This window comes from Crinia signifera, chromosome 7, assembly GCF_055691185.1.
Source record: "Crinia signifera chromosome 7, ASM5569118v1, whole genome shotgun sequence".
NCBI lineage: Eukaryota > Metazoa > Chordata > Amphibia > Anura > Myobatrachidae > Crinia > Crinia signifera.
In genome coordinates this window covers 35,486,833-35,510,338 of record NC_139223.1, presented here as the reverse complement: position 1 = coordinate 35,510,338, position 23,506 = coordinate 35,486,833, and the positions used below count along the sequence as shown (strand labels likewise).

Here is a 23,506-nt window from a genome sequence, read left to right as displayed (position 1 = left end):
TCAACTTTTGCCATCCACGTGCAATTGCCAGAAGTGTGGCAAGCAAATCAAGCCCACGCAGGTCTACGTTGTTACTAATCGTGGTCATGGACTGTGAAATAGATACATTTTGGCCAAAAACGATAAAAAACACGTTATGCCACATAGTAGTGCACCTTATACGCAATAGCCACAGTAGTGCCCCCTTCACACATAGTGCCCACAGTAGCAGTGTTGCTTTTACACATAATGACCAGAGTAATAGTGCCACTCACACACATAACGCCACAATAGTAGTGCCTCAAACACATAATGTGTAGTAGTGGTTCCCTTTATAGACAGAGACACCTCACACAGCTCTCCTCAATATATTGTTATACCTTTACTGAGTTCTCCCCCTGACACTGCGTATTTTTTTCATGTACTGTATATTCCTCATGCAATGTCCTCCTCACACTTCTAATAGTAAAACTGCAGCAAGGTATGCTGGGACTTGTCGTTTCACAATAGCTGGAGAGCCACAGGTTGGTCGATGCATACACTTTTTGTTTTTTTATTTATTTAACTTTGGCTTGATTTACCATCCACATGGTCTGCGATTGGTAAATGCAGCCTTCCTGAAGCGTGACCACTTATGATGACAGCCAAAAACCATGTCAACCTTTATTTGTGTCGGCTAACCTTTTGACCGTCCACCTAATGCCCGTCGACCATACAGGGTCTACCTAAGGACTGTTTATCTAATTACTGTAGATCTTCTTTACCACACCCGATTTCACTGTATTTACGAACATATGCTAAAAGTCACACTACACAATGGAAACACTTTACAGCTAGTGGGTGGTTCTGTACCATTAATGGCAGGAAATAATCTCCCCTATCGCTGGTAAAAAGAATACACCATCAGCCATAAAACATCAATGAACTGGAAACATCGATAGCTGATGACCTACTGTACCCCCTTCAAAAAAGAAAGGCATTGTGGGAAAAAACACGCATGCGCACTACCGGGAATGCATGTTGTCAGTGCCAGATTAAGCCTTCGGGGGGCCCGGGGTACTTTAGCCAGATGGGCCCCCTTGCACTTGTCATTACTGGCTGCACACTGCATGGGGGAATATTACACTGTCAAAACACTGAGTAAAGGCAGAATTAACTTGGTCAATGGTTAACTGCATATATATATGTAACACCCCCTTCTGTAGTATGCAAAGTGAGGGTATATATGTACCAGATGATGTAGGTGTATCTCACCTCTGAACTTTATTGGCAGTGCCTCCACCCGAATCACGGCTTCTCTTCTGGGTAGTGTTCTGGAAGTACACCAGGGGGAGATTCGGGAAACCCCCTGCCCAGTACTAATACGATGTGACACACTGTGTGCTGCAGAAGCCAACTTGGCACATTTATTTAACTGGGGCAACTAAATGCAGCTTTTATAATTTTATATGAAAATCATACATTGGAATGACATGACAGAATGACGGGAAAAATACAATAATAGGACATTGGGGATGAAAACATAACACCAGCTCCTAGCTTATACTGTGGACAATCGGCTAGCACAATAACTCTAAATGATTCCAACTGTCTCTGACATAAACATCACTTGTCATACACTTTTACACTGTCTTAGTATCTCAGAGACTAACCTTACAGGTGCTGGCTAATGGGAATAACCACATGTGCTGTATGTAGCATATTTACTTATAACTCTACAATACCTTCCATGCACAATGATACCACACACAACCACACAAATGGAGCAGTGCACTGCAAGTTGGGGCCCTTCTATATTGATGTAAGCATGGCTTGGAAACACTCTCTGTCCAGTTTACAGCTTTGCAGGAGTTGTTAATCCTTTGCAGTAAAGTAGAACAATCCCAGTGTGTACACTTGTATGCAGCAACAAATAGTAATTCCTCAGCTTGTATCCTTGCTTAGGTGTATCCTGAGACTTGTAGTTCCACAGCTTTTATTTATCATCAGGGGAATACCATGGAGTATAAGTTCAAATGCATGATGCTTGCTGCATATTTACCTGCCCTCCCATCTATCCCTAACTCTTCAGCCCTTGTGGCCATACACAGTCCAAACCCCACTTAAATAACAGTTACTTATCTGCACACATGGGGATCACAAGACTTGAACTTGATTCTCACTCAAGATGGCTGACTAGCAATGTGTCCTTCCTCAGAGGTGCATGCAAGCCTCTCCCTGGTGCTCCTCACTGTCACTTCACAGCACTCCCTCTGGCTCTGGAATCCTTCTTCAAACTGTGAGTTCTGTCTATATCAAGAATATTGTGACTTCTTGTACAGGGTCCCCTCTCCTGGACTTCTCACACAGCACAGTCTCTCTCTGGATACTCTTTGATCTCCTCTCCCTCATGCACTGGGGGATTCCAGTCCTCCCACACACAGATCCGTTTTTAGCTCCTCCCCCTTTTTACAGTGGCCTCCTGGGAGGTGTAGTTTCTCTTCCTGGAGTGTTAAAAGACATTGTCCATCTCTCTCCTTATTTGTGTAGAAGTTATTAGTAGCCTCTGGGTGCTCAAGTCCAACTGCAGCACTCCCAGGGGTTACACACTCCCCCTGTGGGGCAAGTCCATAATGAACAGATGATGCGGCTTGTCCCACAACCTGAAAATTAATAGGGGTTAAGACATCCTGTCTAAATAAACTTTCACAGTCATACTCAACAAGCCCTGTCGTAATAGATATGGGAGTTACATAAGGCCACTGGTAGACCCAGCAAGGATGAATCATCCTAGGAACCTCACTTATTTGACCTGGACTATCATAAGTCAGCATCATTGGAGCTCTAGGTGTCCTTTTAGGCCGACCTTGAACTGCTGGGGTCCCTTCCTCTCCCCCTGACACTCCTCTGGGGCATTCAGTATTCTTCACATCTGGAACAACCACATCCCTATCAATGTTATTGATTGGTTCAAGTCCTTCCTCTGGATGCTGGGAATCTAACCTTCCCGATATCCTTGGGTTGATGCCTATTTCATATGGTATGGAAACCATAGGTATACTTTCTTCTACTTGTGGATGTCTCATAGGGGCCCCCTCGGTAGACCCAGTGAACCTTTGGATATCTTGTATGCAATTAATTTCTCTTGATGGCCCTGGAGCATCATAACCCCAATCATCTTCTTCCTCATTATCTTCTGTGAGAGGCTCTCTGAATCTTTTTGATCTTCTGCTTGTGGACACTTTAGGCACATCTTTTTCTTGCTCTTCCCAGAACCTGGTTTCAGCTTTGAGGGGGAGCAAATGCTGTCGGTGGTAGGTCTTTATAGGGCCTGTCTGTCCTTCAGGTTTTATCGTGTAGGCTGGGATGTCTGGCAATTTTGCAATCACAACATGAGGATCCTTTCTCCACCGATTGGCTAACTTGTGTTTACCTGGGATGCCCAAGTGTCGAAGTAGAACCCTATCACCAGGCTCCAGAACATGCTCCTTGACCCGTAAATCAAATCGACGCTTGTTTCGTTGTCCAGCTTTGGATGCAGCAGCTTCAGCTATTCTGTAGGCCTCATTTAGTTCCTGTTTCAGCTGCTGTACATATTTTAAATGGGGCCTTTCTTTAGGGTCAGCAGTGTCTACTCCAAAACAGATGTCGATTGGTAATCTAGCCTCTCTTCCGAACATTAGGCGATATGGTGAGTATCCTGTGGACTCGTTTTTCGTACAGTTGTAAGCATGCACCAACTGGCTGATGTGCCTACTCCAATGTGCCTTTTTATTAGTGTCCAGAGTGCCCATCATGCCCAAAAGTGTCCGATTGAACCTTTCTGGTTGGGGATCTCCTTGAGGGTGGAAAGGAGTAGTTCTTGATTTCTTTATCCCGCACACAATACACAGTTCTTTTATGAGCTTGCTCTCAAAGTCCCGACCCTGATCTGAATGAATACGGGCAGGCAATCCATAATGGACAAAGAACTTCTCCCATAGGATTTTGGCCACCGTCACAGCCCTCTGGTCTTTTGTTGGGTAGGCTTGAGCATAACGAGTGTAATGGTCTGTCACAACAAGAATGTTACAAATGTTGCTCTCATCTGGTTCCACTGACAGAAAATCAATGCAGACTAACTCCAAGGGGCCATTGCTGGAGATGTTCTTTAACGGTGCTGCCTTCTCTGGGAGTGCTTTACGGAGTATGCATTTCCCACAAGATTTACAATAAGCTTCAATGTCTTTCTCCATTTTCGGCCAATAAAATCTATCTGAAATTAAAGTCATGGTTTTCTCTATTCCCAGGTGGCCGTGGTTATCATGCAAAGCACGGAGGACCATGGGACGGTGCTTCTCGGGTAATACAAGCTGGCTCCTCTCTCTCCCATCTTTGTGACTGGTTTGTCGAAACAGTATCCCCTGCTTTACCACCAAGGACTCCCTCTGTCGGTTCAGCAAGACAGCTTCCTCCGTTTTTAAACTCTCCTGGAGGAGTCTTTGTCTGTGTTTTACAGACCACCTAACTGCTGCTATAGAAGAGTCATTCTGCTGATCTTCTCTGACTTGGCATGGACTCAGCTTTTGAAGATCACTGAGCTCCAATTGACTCAACCAGCAATATTGTCTTGGTAGTGCATCTATTGTGGCACCTAAGGCTGTTAGGCACTCTTTGACTGGGGGCACCACAACTCGCCCCTCGTGGCACATCCCCTTCACATCTGGAGCAGGCACCTCTATCCATTCATCTTCTTGAGACTCCACAAACCTGCCCGGTAATCTTGACAAAGCATCTGCATCTACATTGCTTTTTCCTGGTCTGTACTTTATGGTGAAATTGTAAAGGGCCAGGGCCGCCAACCATCTGTGCCCCGTTGCATCTAGCTTTGCTGTGGTTTGCACATAGGTAAGAGGATTGTTGTCTGTGTGCACTTCAAAGTGTACTCCATATAAATAGTCATGAAGTTTGTCAACAATTGCCCACTTAAGGGCCAGGAACTCCAACTTGTGCACTGGGTAGTTTCGTTCACTGGGTGAGAGGCCTCGACTGATGTAGTAGACTGGTCTCAGCTTTCCTTCTTTCACTTGGTATAGCACTCCTCCAAGTCCCTCGAAGGAAGCATCTACATGAAGAATATATGGCAACTCTGGATCAGCATATGCCAGAACGGGTGCTTGAATCAGGCAGTTTTTCAAACTCTCAAATGCTTGTTCACACGATTCATTCCACCTTTCACCAAAGGTATCATTTACCCGGAACAATGGTTTTTCTTTCTGGTGAGAGCCTCTTGGAGCTGGGTAACCCCGAGTTAGATCTGTAAGAGGTTTGACAAGTTTACTGTAGTTGGGGACAAACCGTTTGAAGAAGTTACCAAACCCCAAGAATGACCTTAAGTCCTTCAGTTTTGTTGGTCGAGGCCACTCTATCACTGCTTCTATCTTTGCCGGATCTGTAGAAATTCCATTCCTGTCCACAATATGTCCCACATACTTGACTTTGGCTTGGCAGAAACTACACTTGTCAAGAGATAACTTCAACCCCTTCTTCATTAAGCGATCCAGCACCTTGAGGAGTCTTTCATTGTGCTCTTCTAATGTTCGGCCAAATACTATCAAATCGTCCAAGTAGACCAGCACTTCTCTGAAGTTCATGTCACCCACAACTTCATCCATGTATCTTTGGAAAGTGGCTGGGGCTCCTTTTATTCCTTGTGGCATTCTTTTAAACTGAAAGAATCCAACTGGACAGATGAAAGCGGTTTTGTCAGCATCCTTCCGACTCATCAATATCTGATAGTATCCACTGCGTAGGTCCAGCACAGAAAACCACTTGCTTCCCTAAAGACAGTCAAGGGCTTCATCTATCTTAGGGACTGTGTACTGGTCCGGAATAGTGCGCTTGTTTAAAGTCCGATAATCCACGCACATTCGTATTTTCCCATTCTTCTTTCTAGCTACTACAATAGGGGATGCATAGGGGCTCTCTGATTTCTCAATTACATCATTCTCGAGCATCTCTCTTAAATGTTCTCGAACATCATCCAAGTCAGCAGGTGCTAGGCGTCTTGACCGTTCTCGGAAAGGCCTGTCATCTGTCAGCCTGATGTGGTGTTCTACCCCTTTGGCTTGGCCCAAATCCCAGTCCCCTGAGGAGAAGGCAGCCTCTCTTTGCAGCATCTGCTCAACAAGCCATTGTTTGTCTTCTTGACCAGCATCACTTCCAGCAAAGCAGTGATCAAAACTTTGCATGTGTAATTTGGTATCTTTTGAAGAACTCTTTCCCTCTTCCTTCTTCTTATAAGCATCCAAACACATAGGGTGAATTTTAAGAGTTTTACCATAATTTGCCCCTCCTGCCTCTTTGCACCATTTGGCCAGTATCTCAAACAAGTGGGAGTTTGTTCCAATAATCACTGGGACATCTCGAGGTTCTCCTTCACTATTAGGGCAAACAAGTGCAACCACCTCTACCTCCTCTTCTATTCCAGCTATTTCTTTTGGGAACTTCAATGGTACAGTGATGTATCCGAGGTAGGGATAACTCTTGTCACTCAAGCCCCAGATAGTCAGTCCACATAATGGCTTGATGGGGAAGTCAGACAGATTCTTTCTGTACCAGTTCTCAAACACAATGGACACTTGAGAACCACTATCTAGCAAAGCTATACATGATCTTCCATTCAACGATGCAGGAACATGAGGCGTAGGGCCTAGCAATCCTTCAGGAAAATGGCTCCATCCTGGGTTAGAGTTCCCCACAGTGTTAATGTTCACTTTCTTTAGAGGGCCAGTGTGGGGTATCCTGGTCCTCCCCCTCAGTTTTCCGCTGGCTTCCCATTCCTTGGGCATGGTGAAGGAGACCTCCTCTTTCTCCACCTATGTGAACATTGTCTAGCGAAGTGCCCAACTTCTCTACAATTGAAACACTCTCCCTGCCTCCGAGCGGAGATATCTTCTGACATGGGTAGTCGTTCTGCAAGGTGGCCTTTCTGCATCTGGGACTGGATCTGTTTCTGCATCTCCAACAGCTGGGCAATCTGTTCCCCTTGTTTCTCCACAATCTTCATTAGCTCAGCACCGGGAAGGGCAGCATCAGGTTTTGGCTGTACAACCTTGACTTTCTTGGTCACCCTTTCTCTGGACTCGACTATAGATTCCTCTTGCTTAACATCCTCTATTAGCTGAAGGAAGGTAGGTGATGTTTTCCCAAGTTGAGAATTTCTTATATTCATTGCTACTGGGTCAAGGGACAAAGCTCCCCTTAACAACTGTTGCATACGCATGTTGTCCACTTCTGCTAGGGATATCCCTTTCTTTGATACGATAAAATGGATAAGCTTGTCCAGCCGATAGATATAACTGGACAATTTCTCCCCGGACTCCTGGTAAGTGTGTCGTAGCTGGTATAGAAGATCAGTGGCATCCCCTGCTATCCCATATTCCCGGTCCAGAGCCGCTAAGTACTCTTGAGCAGTGGCTTGGGAATTACTTCTCCTTACAGCTTGGATTAATTCTCCAGCTGGACCTCTCAGGCTTTCCACTACCCGTTGTCTCTTATAGGGTTCTGAGCAATGCCATTCTGCCAGGTATTGGGAGGCCATCTCCCTCCAAGCTTCATAAGTTTCTTCCCCAGCAGGGACTGGCGTTAGTCCTGAGAAGATTCTGAGCCTTCTGTAGCTCCCATCATGCTGTGACTTTCCTAACTGTTCCACCAATTGCTGTACTGCAGTGAGGAACAGTTCACTTTGACCCTTGTCAGTTTCACTAGTACAGGAGGACGGCATAGGATTTTCTTCCCTGGTGGCAGAGAATACTTGTTGGCTAATATTTCCATCAGACACTTCAGCAATAAGAGGTGTTGTAGCTAGGGGTGTTGGCTTCAAAGGAATAACAATGTTCCATCTTTGTTTACTTGGCCCAACTATGATGGAGGGAAGAAAATCTCTATCCAATTTTGCTTGTGTCTCACATAATATCAGGCTGGTCTTGTCAGCATCTATATGTTTCTGTCCAAGTATTTTAGGCTGTTCAATCCCATAAACCCTGTGAAGCACCTGCATGACTTCATCCTCGGTCACACCTTGAGAATCCCCATAGATCCCTAAACATTGGGTTGGGTCTGCAGCCTGCTGTTCACACCACAAATACATTTCCTCTCTTATACTATCCATGGCGTCTGTGCTGAGTGGTGTTCACTGAGGGTGTCTTCAGAATCTCAGCATGTGCCTCCACTGTAACACCCCCTTCTGTAGTATGCAAAGTGAGGGTATATATGTACCAGATGATGTAGGTGTATCTCACCTCTGAACTTTATTGGCAGTGCCTCCACCCGAATCACGGCTTCTCTTCTGGGTAGTGTTCTGGAAGTACACCAGGGGGAGATTCGGGAAACCCCCTGCCCAGTACTAATACGATGTGACACACTGTGTGCTGCAGAAAATCATACATTGGAATGACATGACAGAATGACGGGAAAAATACAATAATAGGACATTGGGGATGAAAACATAACACCAGCTCCTAGCTTATACCAGGGGCGGATTGGCCCACCGGGAAACCGGGTATTTTCCCGGTGGGCCGGCTGATTTAACTTCAAATGCGGCCGCACATCCTCCCCGCTGGGCCGCGGACCGCAATCTATGCGGTTAGCGGCCGCGGCCGCAGCTCTATGTATGCCCTCACTAAACATGGCCGCCCGCAGCCAGCCCTGGCTCCCCAAACTTAAAATGGCCGCGGGAGGGCTGGTGCGCATGCACACAGCCTCTCCCGCGGTACTCGGAGTCGGAGGAAGTGGCCGGCTGAAGACGCCGGCTGCCGGCTGGTGACGTGATCCCCAGCAGGCAGCATGCAGCGCACAGGACTGGGGATCCGTCTGATGGGCGGCGCTGGGCAGCGCTGAAAAGCAGAAGATTACGCAGCAGCTGAGCACACAGTCAGTAATGTATTAAAATCAATGATAATAGTCTGTCTGCTGTGCCGCTTCTATATGTATATTTATTTATATGTGTGTGTATAAATATATATGTGTGTGTGCGTGTGTGTGTGTGTGTGTGTGTGTATAAATATATATGTGTGTGTGTTTGTGTGTGTATATATGTGTGTGCACATATATATACACAGGGGAGGGGGTGCGGGGGCACAAGGACGCACTGCTGTCTGTTATGGCAATAATCGTAAGCCTTCACCCATTAACCCATTCCTTTCCAATCCAATATTAATTCACCCTACCAGCACTCATTAACACAGCATCTTTTCACCTGGGAAACCTATTAACCCCCCTCACCTGCACACACAAACACATTCAGTACTGATTAACCAGTTAATTGTATAATGGGCATCATGTGCATGTGGCATATGTATAATGGGCATCCTGTGTGTGGCATATGTTTAATGGAGCATCACGGTGTGCGGAATATGTACAATGGAGCATCAAGTTGTGGGGAATTTGTATAATGGAGCATCACGGTGTGTGGTATATGTATAATGGAGCATCACGGTGTGCAGCATATGTATAATGGGCATCATGTGCGTGTGGCATATGTATAATGGGCACCCTGTGTGTGGCATATGTATAATGGAGCATCACGGTGTGCGGCATATGTAAAATGGAGCATCACGGTGTGTGGCATATGTATAATGGAGCATCACTGTGTGTGGTATATGTATAATGGAGCATCACGGTGTGTGGCATATGTATAATGAGCATCACGGTGTGTGGCAAATGTATAATGGAGCATCACGGTGTGTGACATATGTATAATGGGTATCACGGTGTGTGGCATATGTATAATGGGCATCACGGTGTGTGTGGTATATGTATAATGGAGCATCACGGTGTGCAGCATATGTATAATGGGCATCAGGGTGTGCAGCATATGTATAATGGGCATCATGTGCGTGTGGCATATGTATAATGGGCATCCTGTGTGTGGCATATGTATAATGGAGCATCACAGTGTGTGGCATATGTATAATGGGCATCAGGGTGTGTGACATATGTATAATGGAGCATCACGGTGTGGGGCATATGTATAATGGAGCATCACGGTGTGGGGCATATGTATAATGGAGCATCACGGTGTGCGGCATATGTATAATGGAGCATCACGGTGTGTGGCATATGTATAATGAGCATCACGGTGTGCGGCATATGTATAATGGAGCATCACGGTGTGTGACATATGTATAATGGGCATCACGGTGTGTGGCATATGTATAATGGGCATCACGGTGTGTGTGGTATATGTATAATGGAGCATCACGGTGTGCAGCATATGTATAATGGGCATCAGGGTGTGCAGCATATGTATAATGGGCATCATGTGCGTGTGGCATATGTATAACGGGCATCCTGTGTGTGGCATATGTATAATGGAGCATCACGGTGTGCGGCATATGTATAATGGAGCATCACGGTGTGCGGCATACGTATAATGGCATCACGGTGTGCGCCATATGTATAATGGAGCATCACGGTGTGTGGCATATGTATAATGGAGCATCACGGTGTGTGGCATATGTATAATGGGCATCACGGTGTGTGGCATATGTATAATGGGCATCACGGTGTGAGGCATATGTATAATGGGCATCAGGGTGTGCAGCATATGTATAATGGGCATCAGGGTGTGCAGCATATGTATAATGGGCATCAGGGTGTACAGCATATGTATAATGGGCATCACATTGTGCAGCATATGTATAATGGGCATCACGGTGCGTGGCATATGTATAACGGAGCATCACGGTGTGTGGCATATGTGTAATGGAGCATCACGGTGTGGGGCATATGTATAATGGGCATCACGGTGTGGCATATGTATAATGGGCATCACAGTGTGGCATATGTATAATGGGCATCACATTGTGCAGCATATGTATAATGGAGCATAACGGTGTGTGGCACATGTATAATGGAGCATCACGGTGTGGGGCATATGTGTAATGGGCATCACGGTGCGGGGCATATGTATAATGGAGCATCACGGTGTGTGACATATGTATAATGGGCATCACGGTGTGTGGCATATGTATAATGGGCATCACGGTGTGTGTGGTATATGTATAATGGAGCATCACGGTGTGCAGCATATGTATAATGGGCATCAGGGTGTGCAGCATATGTATAATGGGCATCATGTGCGTGTGGCATATGTATAACGGGCATCCTGTGTGTGGCATATGTATAATGGAGCATCACGGTGTGCGGCATATGTATAATGGAGCATCACGGTGTGTGGCATATGTATAATGGAGCATCACGGTGTGTGGCATATGTATAATGGGCATCACGGTGTGTGGCATATGTATAATGGGCATCACGGTGTGAGGCATATGTATAATGGGCATCAGGGTGTGCAGCATATGTATAATGGGCATCAGGGTGTGCAGCATATGTATAATGGGCATCAGGGTGTACAGCATATGTATAATGGGCATCACATTGTGCAGCATATGTATACCGGAGCATCACGGTGTGGCATATGTATAACGGAGCATCACGGTGTATGGCATATGTGTAATGGAGCATCACGGTGTGGGGCATATGTATAATGGGCATCACGGTGTGGCATATGTATAATGGGCATCACAGTGTGGCATATGTATAATGGGCATCACATTGTGCAGCATATGTATAATGGAGCATAACGGTGTGTGGCACATGTATAATGGAGCATCACGGTGTGGGGCATATGTGTAATGGGCATCACGGTGCGGGGCATATGTATAATGGAGCATCACGTTGTGGGGCATATGTATAATGGAGCATCACGTTGTGGGGCATATGTATAATGGGCATCACAGTGTGTGGCATATGTATAATGGGCAGGTGTGGGGCATATGTATAACGGAGCATCACGGTGTATGGCATATGTGTAATGGGCATCAGGGTGCGGGGCATATGTATAATGGAGCATCACGTTGTGGGGCATATGTATAATGGAGCATCACGTTGTGGGGCATATGTATAATGGGCATCACAGTGTGTGGCATATGTATAATGGAGCATCATGTTGTGGGGCATATGTATAATAAGCATCGTCTGTGGCAAATGTATAATGGGCATCACGGACTGCACTATTGGGGTCATATGTGTATCTGGCACTATTGGGGTCATATGTGTATCTGGCACTTTTGGGGGCATATGTGTATCTGGCACTGCACTATTGGAGGCATATGTGTATCACACCCCCATGTAGCCTCGCAGGAGTTCCATGGTAGTAGGTGAACGCTCTAATTTTGGGCGCAGAGCCTCTTCTCTTCTGCCTCCAGTGTTGGGAGGTAGGTTTGGGACATATTGGACATTGCAGTGCGTGGCATAATGTGTCAGGGGCATTACGGTGTGTGGCATAATGTGAAAAGGGCATTTTTGGATATTATGCAGATTTTTTTTTTATTTTAGTAGCTTTTCGGGTGGTTTATTTTGTTGCGAGTAGCTCCCGCACCAAAAAAGGTTGGAGACCACTGTCCTATAGTAACCTGCGGGCTACCTTTTTGCAAACTGAGCATGTGCAGTGTGTGGCAGGGACCCAAACCAGGAAGTAGTGTTTCTCCTATTCAAGGATGGTAATGGGTAACCATGGCTATGTAACACTGACAGAGCCAATCCGCCCCTGTCAGAGAGAGCTACTAGCCATGCCCCCACAGCGGCAAAAATGGCGTGTGACCTCGTTGAAATAGGCCACACCCCCATATCACTAGGCCACGCCTCCGAAAAAATTTGGGCGCGTCTCCGGCGCGCAAAAGGTACCCGCCCCCCGGGCTGCTTCAAATTATTTCCCGGGCTGCTTTTAATCCCCAATCCGCCCCTGGCTTATACTGTGGACAATCGGCTAGCACAATAACTCTAAATGATTCCAACTGTCTCTGACATAAACATCACTTGTCATACACTTTTACACTGTCTTAGTATCTCAGAGACTAACCTTACAGGTGCTGGCTAATGGGAATAACCACATGTGCTGTATGTAGCATATTTACTTATAACTCTACAATACCTTCCATGCACAATGATACCACACACAACCACACAAATGGAGCAGTGCACTGCAAGTTGGGGCCCTTCTATATTGATGTAAGCATGGCTTGGAAACACTCTCTGTCCAGTTTACAGCTTTGCAGGAGTTGTTAATCCTTTGCAGTAAAGTAGAACAATCCCAGTGTGTACACTTGTATGCAGCAACAAATAGTAATTCCTCAGCTTGTATCCTTGCTTAGGTGTATCCTGAGACTTGTAGTTCCACAGCTTTTATTTATCATCAGGGGAATACCATGGAGTATAAGTTCAAATGCATGATGCTTGCTGCATATTTACCTGCCCTCCCATCTATCCCTAACTCTTCAGCCCTTGTGGCCAGACACAGTCCAAACCCCACTTAAATAACAGTTACTTATCTGCACACATGGGGATCACAAGACTTGAACTTGATTCTCACTCAAGATGGCTGACTAGCAATGTGTCCTTCCTCAGAGGTGCATGCAAGCCTCTCCCTGGTGCTCCTCACTGTCACTTCACAGCACTCCCTCTGGCTCTGGAATCCTTCTTCAAACTGTGAGTTCTGTCTATATCAAGAATATTGTGACTTCTTGTACAGGGTCCCCTCTCCTGGACTTCTCACACAGCACAGTCTCTCTCTGGATACTCTTTGATCTCCTCTCCCTCATGCACTGGGGGATTCCAGTCCTCCCACACACAGATCCGTTTTTAGCTCCTCCCCCTTTTTACAGTGGCCTCCTGGGAGGTGTAGTTTCTCTTCCTGGAGTGTTAAAAGACATTGTCCATCTCTCTCCTTATTTGTGTAGAAGTTATTAGTAGCCTCTGTGTGCTCAAGTCCAACTGCAGCACTCCCAGGGGTTACATATATATATATATATATACACATATATACATACACACACACACACACACACACACACACACACACACACACACACACATACACATAAATACATACCATATGAAAAGCCTGTGTTTGTCCCTCTGCACCTTACTCTGTAGGAGACCTCACAGTCCTAGTGCTGCCTTTGATTATAAACCCTCTCATGACTAAGCTGCTGCTGCTGTTCTCCATGGGCATGTAATCCACCAATTAGAGCTCAGCACAAACCTCTCAGCCTCTGCACTCTGGTTTATAGTGTCATGGGACTTAGACAACTCCCAGTAATGCACTGCACACTTGTGCAATCAGTGTGCCTTGGCTCCCGATGCTCAGCACCATTAATCACTGTCTCATTGGCAGATAGGTGAAGCTGCAGCACTACCCCACTCCCATGCACAAAACCTTTAGCTAAAAAAAATTGAAAAATACATGCCAACCACAGGGGGCCCCTAGCTAGTGGGGGGCCCAGGGGCACTGACCCCTTGTGCCTCCATTATAATCCGGCCCTGCATGTTGTGGCTGAAAAAAGCCACAACTCATGTTTGTGTCTGACTCTGAATGAGGCCCTGAGTGGCCATGATAAATAAGGTGTAATGACTGAGAATATGCAGGTGTAATGTAATGGGGGTGAGGGGTGCTGAGTGTGGCTCTGTTCGGAAGCATTGGATGTTATTGCTAGGCGGGACATATGTTGCTGTGTGCCCACTTAATACAATGGTATCCTAGATGACTGTCACCTGATCTCCCTCGCTGAGCTTGTTGTCAGAGATCACTTTCAGCTCATCTTCACAAAGCTTTCACCTCTTACCCGGTCCCTGTCTTCTCCATAGGATTTGGAAAAGCTAACGGCCATGTCCCAGAAGATGAAGGGAGGCGGAGGTGTCCGAGGGAGGGATGGCAGTGAGGACCCCGGGGAATCCAATATGGCAGACGAAGGGTCCCACCACACAGGTGAGTCTGGATTTACCCTATGATATTGTCGGATTGCATTATCTACTGTCCTCCTGTCAGACGCAGTGTTAGACGTGAGGTGGAATCAGTCAGGATATGAGTTTTCTCAACAAATAATCCAAGAAAGAGAACTTGTTGGCTACAAATTAGAGATGGACAGATATAAACCTATATTTATGGATTTTTTGGCATCACTGAGGCATTACTGGGGTACATGTACAGTATGCCACAACATGGCTGCCTCTGCTGTGTCTGTGTGTGTGTATTGGAGCCTGGTGCATACTTGTCTACCCTTCGGGAATGGCTAGGAAGCTACTGGAAATCGGGTGGCACTCCCAGCCCCCTGGAGAGGTGGGTAAGTATCCTGCTTTCACCCTCCCGCACCACTAACTCAGCCACCTACAACATAGTACATGTGGGGGATCCGAGGGGACCTGATGAAGTGAATCGCCCTGCCGCAGCCCTGGCCACAGCTACACGGTGCCTACTTTTTTTTTTACTGTATAGTGGGGGCTGTACCACGATGAGGCAATCATGATGCCATGCCCCAGCCAGCCTGCCTTCCCATCTGGCCATGCCCTCTATGTGCCTACCATGGTGCACCCTCTTGGAGGAAGCTCCAAAAACTCGGATGCCACTACCACCCTTCCCCCTGGGAAAGTGGCCAAGTTTGCTCTCTTTCCTTACACAGCCCACGCACCACCTCCTCCATATGCGCCTAATTTTCCAGTTCCTGTTAAAGACACACAATTTTTAGGGTATTGCCCTGCATCCCTAGAAGAGTGGGCACCATTACCCCGCATTATGTCCACTTCCTAGTGAATTAGACAGAATGCAGATATAACACAGTGAATGTGCAGTCCCTGAGGATGGGGCGGGGTCTATATCTGCAATTCTCTGCTTATTGTGTCATGTTAGCCTCCTATGCAAATAGGTCCCAATCATTGTAAATGTAGCGGAACCACCGTTCGGTGGGGCGGCAGGTGGCACTGACCTGTTCACTGGGCTGCGAGTATAAGCAGTCTAGCAGACAGGTCTGAATCAGGCCCAAAGTTCCAACCAATCAGCTTCTGTTATTTTACAAGCTGTTTGAAAATGACATTTAAGAGCTGATTGGTTGGTACTCTATATCCAAGCTTTTGATAAACCAGCAGGGCTGCTACCACTAAGTGTAGACAGTTTACCACTATATACAAAGGCCGCAGTCACTAGCGCTCTGTACACATTGACCTCTAAGGTTTTGGAGCCCAGTTTGATACCATTAGTACCACTAGGGGAGGCCAAGCTATCAGTGGTGGGGGCCATTCAATCAGTGGTGGAGGCCATCCAGTCAGTGGTGGAGGCCATCCAGTCAGTGGTGGAGGCCATGCTATCAGTGGTGGAGGCCATCCAGTCAGTGGTGGAGGCCATGCTATCAGTGGTGGAGGCCATGCTATCAGTGGTGGAGGCCATGCTATCAGTGGTGGAGGCCATACAATCAGTGGTGGAGGCCATACAATTAAGCCACAATCTGTAACCTTAAACACTTCCTTCCTTAGGAATGGAACAAAACATGTACGCTCAACAGCAAGCTTACATCAACCAGCAAGCGATGTTACTGGTAAGTCTGCCCGGCCGCACCCGCTGGCGTGTCACACCTCTGCAGTACACTGGTATGTTCCTTCATTTATTTATGTGTTTATGTAAATAACTCTACCCAAAAAGTAAAAATGAAATATTATACGTAGGTCATGTTAGAGTGGAACCTGGTGAATTCCATTTCCTGTGATCTGCGCCCTTATGTTGTGCACCTGTTCAGCTCTCCTGAGCCCCACAGACAGGAGTGATTGGCAGTGATCCTGTACAATCATCATTGATCATGAGAATGATTGTATGTATGAGAATCATTGGACCGCTGATCCATCTAGTCTCTCGGGAATAGTCAGAGCCCCAGATTACGAGACCAGCACTGATTAGTGATCCATGCACTATGGAGCCGATTCAGACGTCCCCGAATTTTTCATTCGCCGGGGCACTCGCTGCCTGATTGACAGGCAGGGGGCGTTCCGGAGTGGACATCCAGCGTTTCATGGGCTTGCCCACAAAAATGGTGGGCGTGCACTTAGAAGCGCTGGGTGGGCCCCAGGAAATGCAGGTGTGCCCCTGCCTTCTCGGGGGCGGGTGAATGATGTCACATGACGTCAGTTCCCACCCCCATCTTGCAGGAGACCGCACATAAGCCCTAGATTTTTTCTGTGAACAGAGAAAAATATCATTGGATGGTTAGCAACCATCCAATGATTTCTCCTCTGTGCGGGCGCATGCGAGCGAATGTGTAAGCATACCGGGTGGGTGGGGTCATGCGTTCGGCGGAGCAGGCAGCAAATATAGGCAACCTAGTGAGCAGTCTGAATCAGGCTCTATGAGCCGGGGCATGGAGAGCCACTTCCGCTTGTTTGAGTCAATGAACGGTGTTTAGGATATGCAGGATAGGTAGGGTCCATTGGAGGCTTGCAACTTGACGGATCAGACATACATCATCTCAAAGGTAAATAATACTCCAGATTCCACTCTAATGTAACTACCTGCATCTAATATAATGGCCTAAGCCAGCAGTCTGGAAGCCAGGTCCATTCTCTGTTTTGTCTAAACTTTACCTATTTTTACCTCCAGGCCCAGCAGATGACTATGCAGGCCATGGCAATTCAACAGCAAATGGTCAGCAATTCTGCTGCCGAAACCCCACGTTCCACCAGCCCACAGTCCCCTTCCGGCAGAACCAGTTCTTATAGGGTGACCCCTGCAGTGGCTCCAATGCCCAGAACTGGGGTTCCTGTCCAGGTAACGCTAGAGCTCTTCTCATATTACTATGAACATTAGAATTCTGACTGTTATGGCGTCATCCCGTGTACAGAGACACTAAAAAAACTATTTAAAGATCTGTCTACACATTTATCTCTGTAAGGTTCAGTAACTTTAAATCTGGTGTATACTGACTTCAGTAACCTGTCTGAAGTGTCTCGTGTGAAGTGGTACACTAATTTGGGCAACGTGGTTGAAAATGGTAAATAGCCCCCCCAAAAATATTTGAGTTTGAGCCATTTCTAGATTAACTTTTGAACTGTGTTGACCAATTGATCTTTTGATCTTTGGACCCTATCGACTATTATCGAAGACCATCATAGAACCGCCTCACTTTCTGGAAGCACTCACAGGTCTGTCAGACACTAGACTGACAGACCTTTCCAATTTCCCCAACTGAGTGGTGGAACTGGCCATCTTGTGATACATAGCGCTACTTGAGCATGGAACATCCTTCTCAGACCATTTGCTCCTTTTATGAAAGGATTCTGTAAAGGACAACTACTTTCAGAAGGGAAGAAACATGGCCACCCTCATACATTCAGTTTGCTGCTTTTAATGGAACCAATATTTTTTTAAACTTTATCCCTATTTCTTTCACAGAGGAATGTTGTGAATGGATCGTTCTACAGGACACCTACAGCTTCCACCAGGGAGAACTCCATCATTTCCAGGCCTGGTGAGTTATCTTCTACCATTGTGTTGTGTCTCTGGAGGACCACAATGCAATGCAGTTCTTTTACCCACAATGCAGCATGTTTTCTTCTACACAACCGCCTAACATGTAGTTCTGGGCCAGGCACTAGGTTCACCTACCACAGAAACACTCTGGAGTTCCATTATAAAGGGTCAAATGCAGTCAGGTTTTGATGAATCACAGGGAAGTTCACTAAGCCTTGGAGAGAGATAAGGCTTGGGCCACACATAGTGGCCAATTGGGTCATGTTCAGTGTGGGACCACATGGCCATAGGGAGGAAGGAGGTCGCGCAAAGCGGTGTGGCCGGATCCTGCAGAACAGGATCCAGTCACTGATTACTAGTGCTACACAGTGCGGCACAGCAGTTTCTACAGATATAAACTCCAGGAGTGTAAACCTATAGCATTACGCGTCTATTATATATTTGGCTTTTTTTGTAGGTCATTCCAACCACCCCAGGCCGGAAGATCTCATCCATCACAGCACTCTGAATTCTGAGCATTTCATTGAGCCAACACACAATATTAAGGATATAATTAACCAGTATAAGCAGCCAGGTGGGACCAGACCTGTGGCCGCTCCTGTAAGGTGGGTTTGTGCAGCTCTATATTTGCCCCCCCTTTTTTTTCCTTCTGAGTGGAGTGTTTCTCCATTATAGTTATCTATGGGGTAATCTAGAGTAGACCATATGGCTGTATCTCAGCCTCTCTCACCTCAGCTCCTGTTAGTGAGCAGCAGATAGGTGTCCAGAGTGACACATGCTGGTATAATGGTGGCAAAGTACATGTGGGACAGATGCAGCAGGTGTTGTACAGTTATACAGTAGGTGGGAGCCAGGCCATCAGTGATAGGTGGGAGCCAGGCCATCACTGATAGGTGGAAGCCAGGCCATCAGGGATAGGTGGAAGCCAGGCCATCAGGGATAGGTGGAAGCCACGCCATCAGGGATAGGTGGAAGCCACGACATCAGGGATAGGTGGAAGCCAGGCCATCAGTGATAGGTGGGAGTCAAGCCATCAGTGATAGGTGAGAGCCAGGCCATGAGTGATAGGTGGGAGCCAGTCCATCAGTGATAGAGTGATAGGCGGGAGCCAGGCCATCAGTAATAGGTGGGAGCCAGGCATCAGTAATAGGCGGGAGCCACGCCATCAGTGATAGGAGGATGCTAGGCCATCAGTGATAGTTGGGTGCCAGGCCATCAGTGATAGGTGGGAGCCAGGCATCAGTAATAGGCAGGAGCCAGGCCATCAGTGATAGGAGGATGCCAGGCCATCACTGATAGGTGGGAGCCAGGCCATCACTGATAGGTGGAAGCCAGGCCATCAGGGATAGGTGGAAGCCAGGCCATCAGGGATAGGTATAAGCCATGCCATCAGGGATAGGTGGAAGCCACACCATCAGGGATAGGTGGAAGCCAGGCCATCAGTGATAGGTGGGAGTCAGGCCATCAGTGATAGGTGAGAGCCAGGCCATGAGTGATAGGTGGGAGCCAGTCCATCAGTGATAGAGTGATAGGCGGGAGCCACGCCATCAGTAATAGGTGGGAGCCAGGCATCAGTAATAGGCGAGAGCCACGCCATCAGTGATAGGAGGATGCCAGGCCATCAGTGATAGTTGGGAGCCAGGCCATCAGTGATAGGTGGGAGCCAGGCATCAGTAATAGGCGGGAGCCAGGCCATCAGTGATAGGAGGATGCCAGGCCATCAGTGATAGTTGGGAGCCAGGCCATCAGTGATAGTTTGGAGCCAGGCCATCAGTGATAGGTGGGAGCCACGCCATCAGGGATAGTTTGGAGCCAGGCCATCAGTGATAGGTGGATGCCAGGCCATCAGGGATAGGTGGGAGCCACGCCATCAGGGATAGGTGGGAGCCAGGCCATCAGGGATAGGTGGAAGCCAGGCCATCAGTGATAGGTGGGAGCCAGCCCATTAGTGACAGGTGCGAGCCAGGCCATCAGTGACAGGTGGGAGCCAGGTCATCAGTGACAGGTGGGAGCCAGGTCATCGGTGACAGGCGGGAGCCAGGCCATCAGTGATAGGCAGGAGCCAGGCCATCAGTGCTAGCTGGGAGCCAGGCCATCAGTGATAGAGTGATAGGTGGGAGCCAGGCCATCAGTGATAGGTGGGAGCCAGGCCATCAGTGATAGGTGGGAGCCAGGCCATCAGTGATAGGTGGGAGCCAGGCCTTCAGTGATAGGTGTGAGCCAAGCCGTCAGTTATAGGTGGGAGCCAGGCCATCAGTGATAGGCGGGAGCCAGACCATCAGTAATAGGTGGGAGCCAGGCATCAGTAATAGGCGGGAGCCAGGCCATCAGTGATAGGCGGGATGCAGGCCATCAGTGATAGGTGGGAGCCATGCCATCAGTTATAGGTGGAAGCCACACCATCAATATTAGGTGGAAGCCAGGCCATCAGGGATAGGTGTAAGCCAGGCCATCGGTGTTAGGCGGGAGTCAGGCCTTCGGTGTAAGGTGGGAGCCACGCCATTAGTGTTAGTTGGGAGCCACGCCATCAGTGTTAGTTGGGAGCCACGCCATCAGTGTTAGGTGGGAACCAGGCCATCAGTTATAGGTGGAAGCCAGGCCATCAGTGATAGGTGGGAGCCAGTCCATCAGTGATAGAGTGATAGGTGGGAGGCAGGCCATCAGTGATAGGCAGGAGCCAGGCATCAGCAACAGATGGGAGCCAGGCCATCAGTGGTAGGTTGGAGCCAAACCATCAGTGGTAGGTGGTAGACAGACCATCAGTGGTTGGTGGGAGCCAGGCCATCAGTGGTAGGCGGGAGCCAGACCATCAGTGCTAGGTAGGAGCCAGACCATCAGTGCTAGGTGGTACCCAGACCATCAGTGGTAGGCGGGAGCCAGACCATCAGTGGTAGGCGGGAGCCAGACCATCAGTGGTAGGCGGGATCCAGACCATCAGTGGTAGATGGGAGCCAGACCATCAGTGATAGGCAGGAGCCAGGCCATCTCATGGATAACAAACATGGTAGTATTTACAGCTCCCAACTTTACTCCCAGTACAGTTATTAAGCTGCATACTGTAGGTAGCAGTTTCACTAAGCATAAGAGCTGACAATCTTTTGCAGTACGACACTCTTCCTCTTTGACTCTCCTGTCTCTTCTCAGTATCACCGGCATACTCATCTGCTTAAAGGTACTCATCATGACTGTGGCTACATTTAGGCTACATATAGTCTTTAACCAGACAATCAATTCCCTTCCTCCACCCCCACTCTGTTATTTATTCCCCTCCTTCACCCCCCCCCCCCCGCCCTCCTTTACTTCCCAATTCTGTAACTCGTTCCACCGTCACTCATCCCTGACCATTAATTCATTCCACCTTTGCTCATACCCCATTCCTTCTTTGTCCCTCCCTCATTATTTACCATGTCACACATTTCCCCCTCCCTCATATCACACACAATGTAATTGGTTCCCACTCCCCAACACAAAACCCTGGTAATCATTCACCTTACATTTACAGAGTTAATTCCCCAACCGCTTCCTCTCCCTTGCTATCTCTTTCATTGTATGGTGTCAGGGCGAGGAGGACCACTCACATGGTGTCAGATGCTGCTCCCCTGTGCAACTGAGTTGACCATAGACCATTGATGGTCACCAACCATAGAAAATTTACAGTCAATGGTTTTACCATTGATGGAGCGCCTGCAGGGATATTGAATCATCAGTATTTGACCCTCCAATAGACAATCTTAGCCTTCATGTATATCACTAGGATTCTGGTGCTCAGTGTAGCATCATTAAGTTAGAGAGACATGATGTGACTCATACAATATTTTAGGCCCCCCCGAAATGTTGGCGCTCTGGCCTGCTGCCTAGTTGGCCTAGTATCTCCGGCCCTGCCTGTACACTCGCATTTAACACTCCCGGCTCTCCGCAGCATCACCAACCCATCTCTGCGTTCCGATGCCTCCCCCTCGGAACTCAGACAATCTCGAGTATCAGCAGCCTTTACTCGAGACACAAGCTCCGCAGACCGAACTCGGACCCATGCGAACGTCGGGTTCACTCGGCAGAACTCCATCAGGTAAGCGTTGAAGGCTCCACGCTTGGTTTGGTGAGCACTCCTATCCTACATGCCATGCGGTTACTTACGCTGTAGGGGGCAGCCCACATACACCACTGATGAGATATTTCGTTACCAGCATATGCCTCAGTGAGTCCATAGAATACGTTTTCCCCTCCCTCGTCCCACACACTATCGACAGTAATCAGGTCGACCATTCTTGGTCAACGTGCCATAGGACCATACATGGAAAAGGTTGACACATGCAATTGGTTAACATGGGAACGGTCGACATGAAAAGCGACACATTTTTTTCCAAAACAGGTGGTTTTTCACACTTTACTAACCTAGCCTGTCGACCAAAAGTGGTCGACTTTATTACTGTCAACTACACAGGGGCTATATAGCTAATTTAAATTTAATATGTGATAAAATGGGAATGCCCTTAGTATTGTAGCAAATGTCAAAGCACCAATATAACATATATACATATTTTTCAATATGTCATTAGTAGGGATACAATGGGGGAAATTTAATAAGATGGGAATAAGACGTCACATGTGACATTGCTATGGGCAACCAATCAGATCCTGTCTACTGTCTTCTAGAGCAGGCATTCCCAACCACGGTCCTCAAGGCACACAAACAGTGCAGGTTTTGGTGATATCCAGGCTTTAGCACAGATGTTTTAATCAAAATCACTCAGGTACTAATTAAGTCACCTGTGCTCAAGCCTGGATATCACTAAAACCTGCACTGTTGGTGTGCCTTGAGGACCGTGGTTGGGAATGCCTGTTCTAGAGCAGGGGTAGCCAACTCCAGTCCTCGAGAGCTACCAACAGTTAATGTTTTCCAGATCTCCTCACAGAATCACAAGTGAAGTAATTAGCTCCACCTGTGGATCTTTGAAAATGTTTCAGCTAGTAATGAGTGCACCTGTGCAGCAGCTAGGTTGTCTGGAAAATGTGAACTGTTGGTAGCTCTCGAGGACCGTGGTTGGCTACCACTGTTCTAGAGGGTGCTAAAGAAATAAAAAGTAGATTCTGATTGGTTGCCCATAGCAACATAACATGTGAAGTCCTCTTCCCATCTTTGTAAATTCCCCCCAATGTCTTCCTGTTTGTAACTGTGGTACCCCTGGCAAAATCACCGTTTTGTTTTGTATGGTT

The 23,506-nt window shown here is 47.4% G+C and overlaps 1 protein-coding gene across 1 annotated transcript in view; it reads left to right on the top strand.

Annotated features, from left to right (window-relative positions):
* Nucleotides 1-23,506, top strand: part of MYO15A (myosin XVA) — a 140,949-nt gene that overhangs the window by 68,378 nt on the left and 49,065 nt on the right. Inside the window, exons 33-38 of the mRNA XM_083154966.1 lie at nucleotides 14,650-14,770; nucleotides 16,309-16,370; nucleotides 17,423-17,590; nucleotides 18,215-18,290; nucleotides 18,750-18,897; nucleotides 22,212-22,358. Coding sequence (XP_083011092.1) covers nucleotides 14,650-14,770; nucleotides 16,309-16,370; nucleotides 17,423-17,590; nucleotides 18,215-18,290; nucleotides 18,750-18,897; nucleotides 22,212-22,358 — 722 coding nt within the window. The remainder of the gene's footprint in view (nucleotides 1-14,649; nucleotides 14,771-16,308; nucleotides 16,371-17,422; nucleotides 17,591-18,214; nucleotides 18,291-18,749; nucleotides 18,898-22,211; nucleotides 22,359-23,506) is intronic.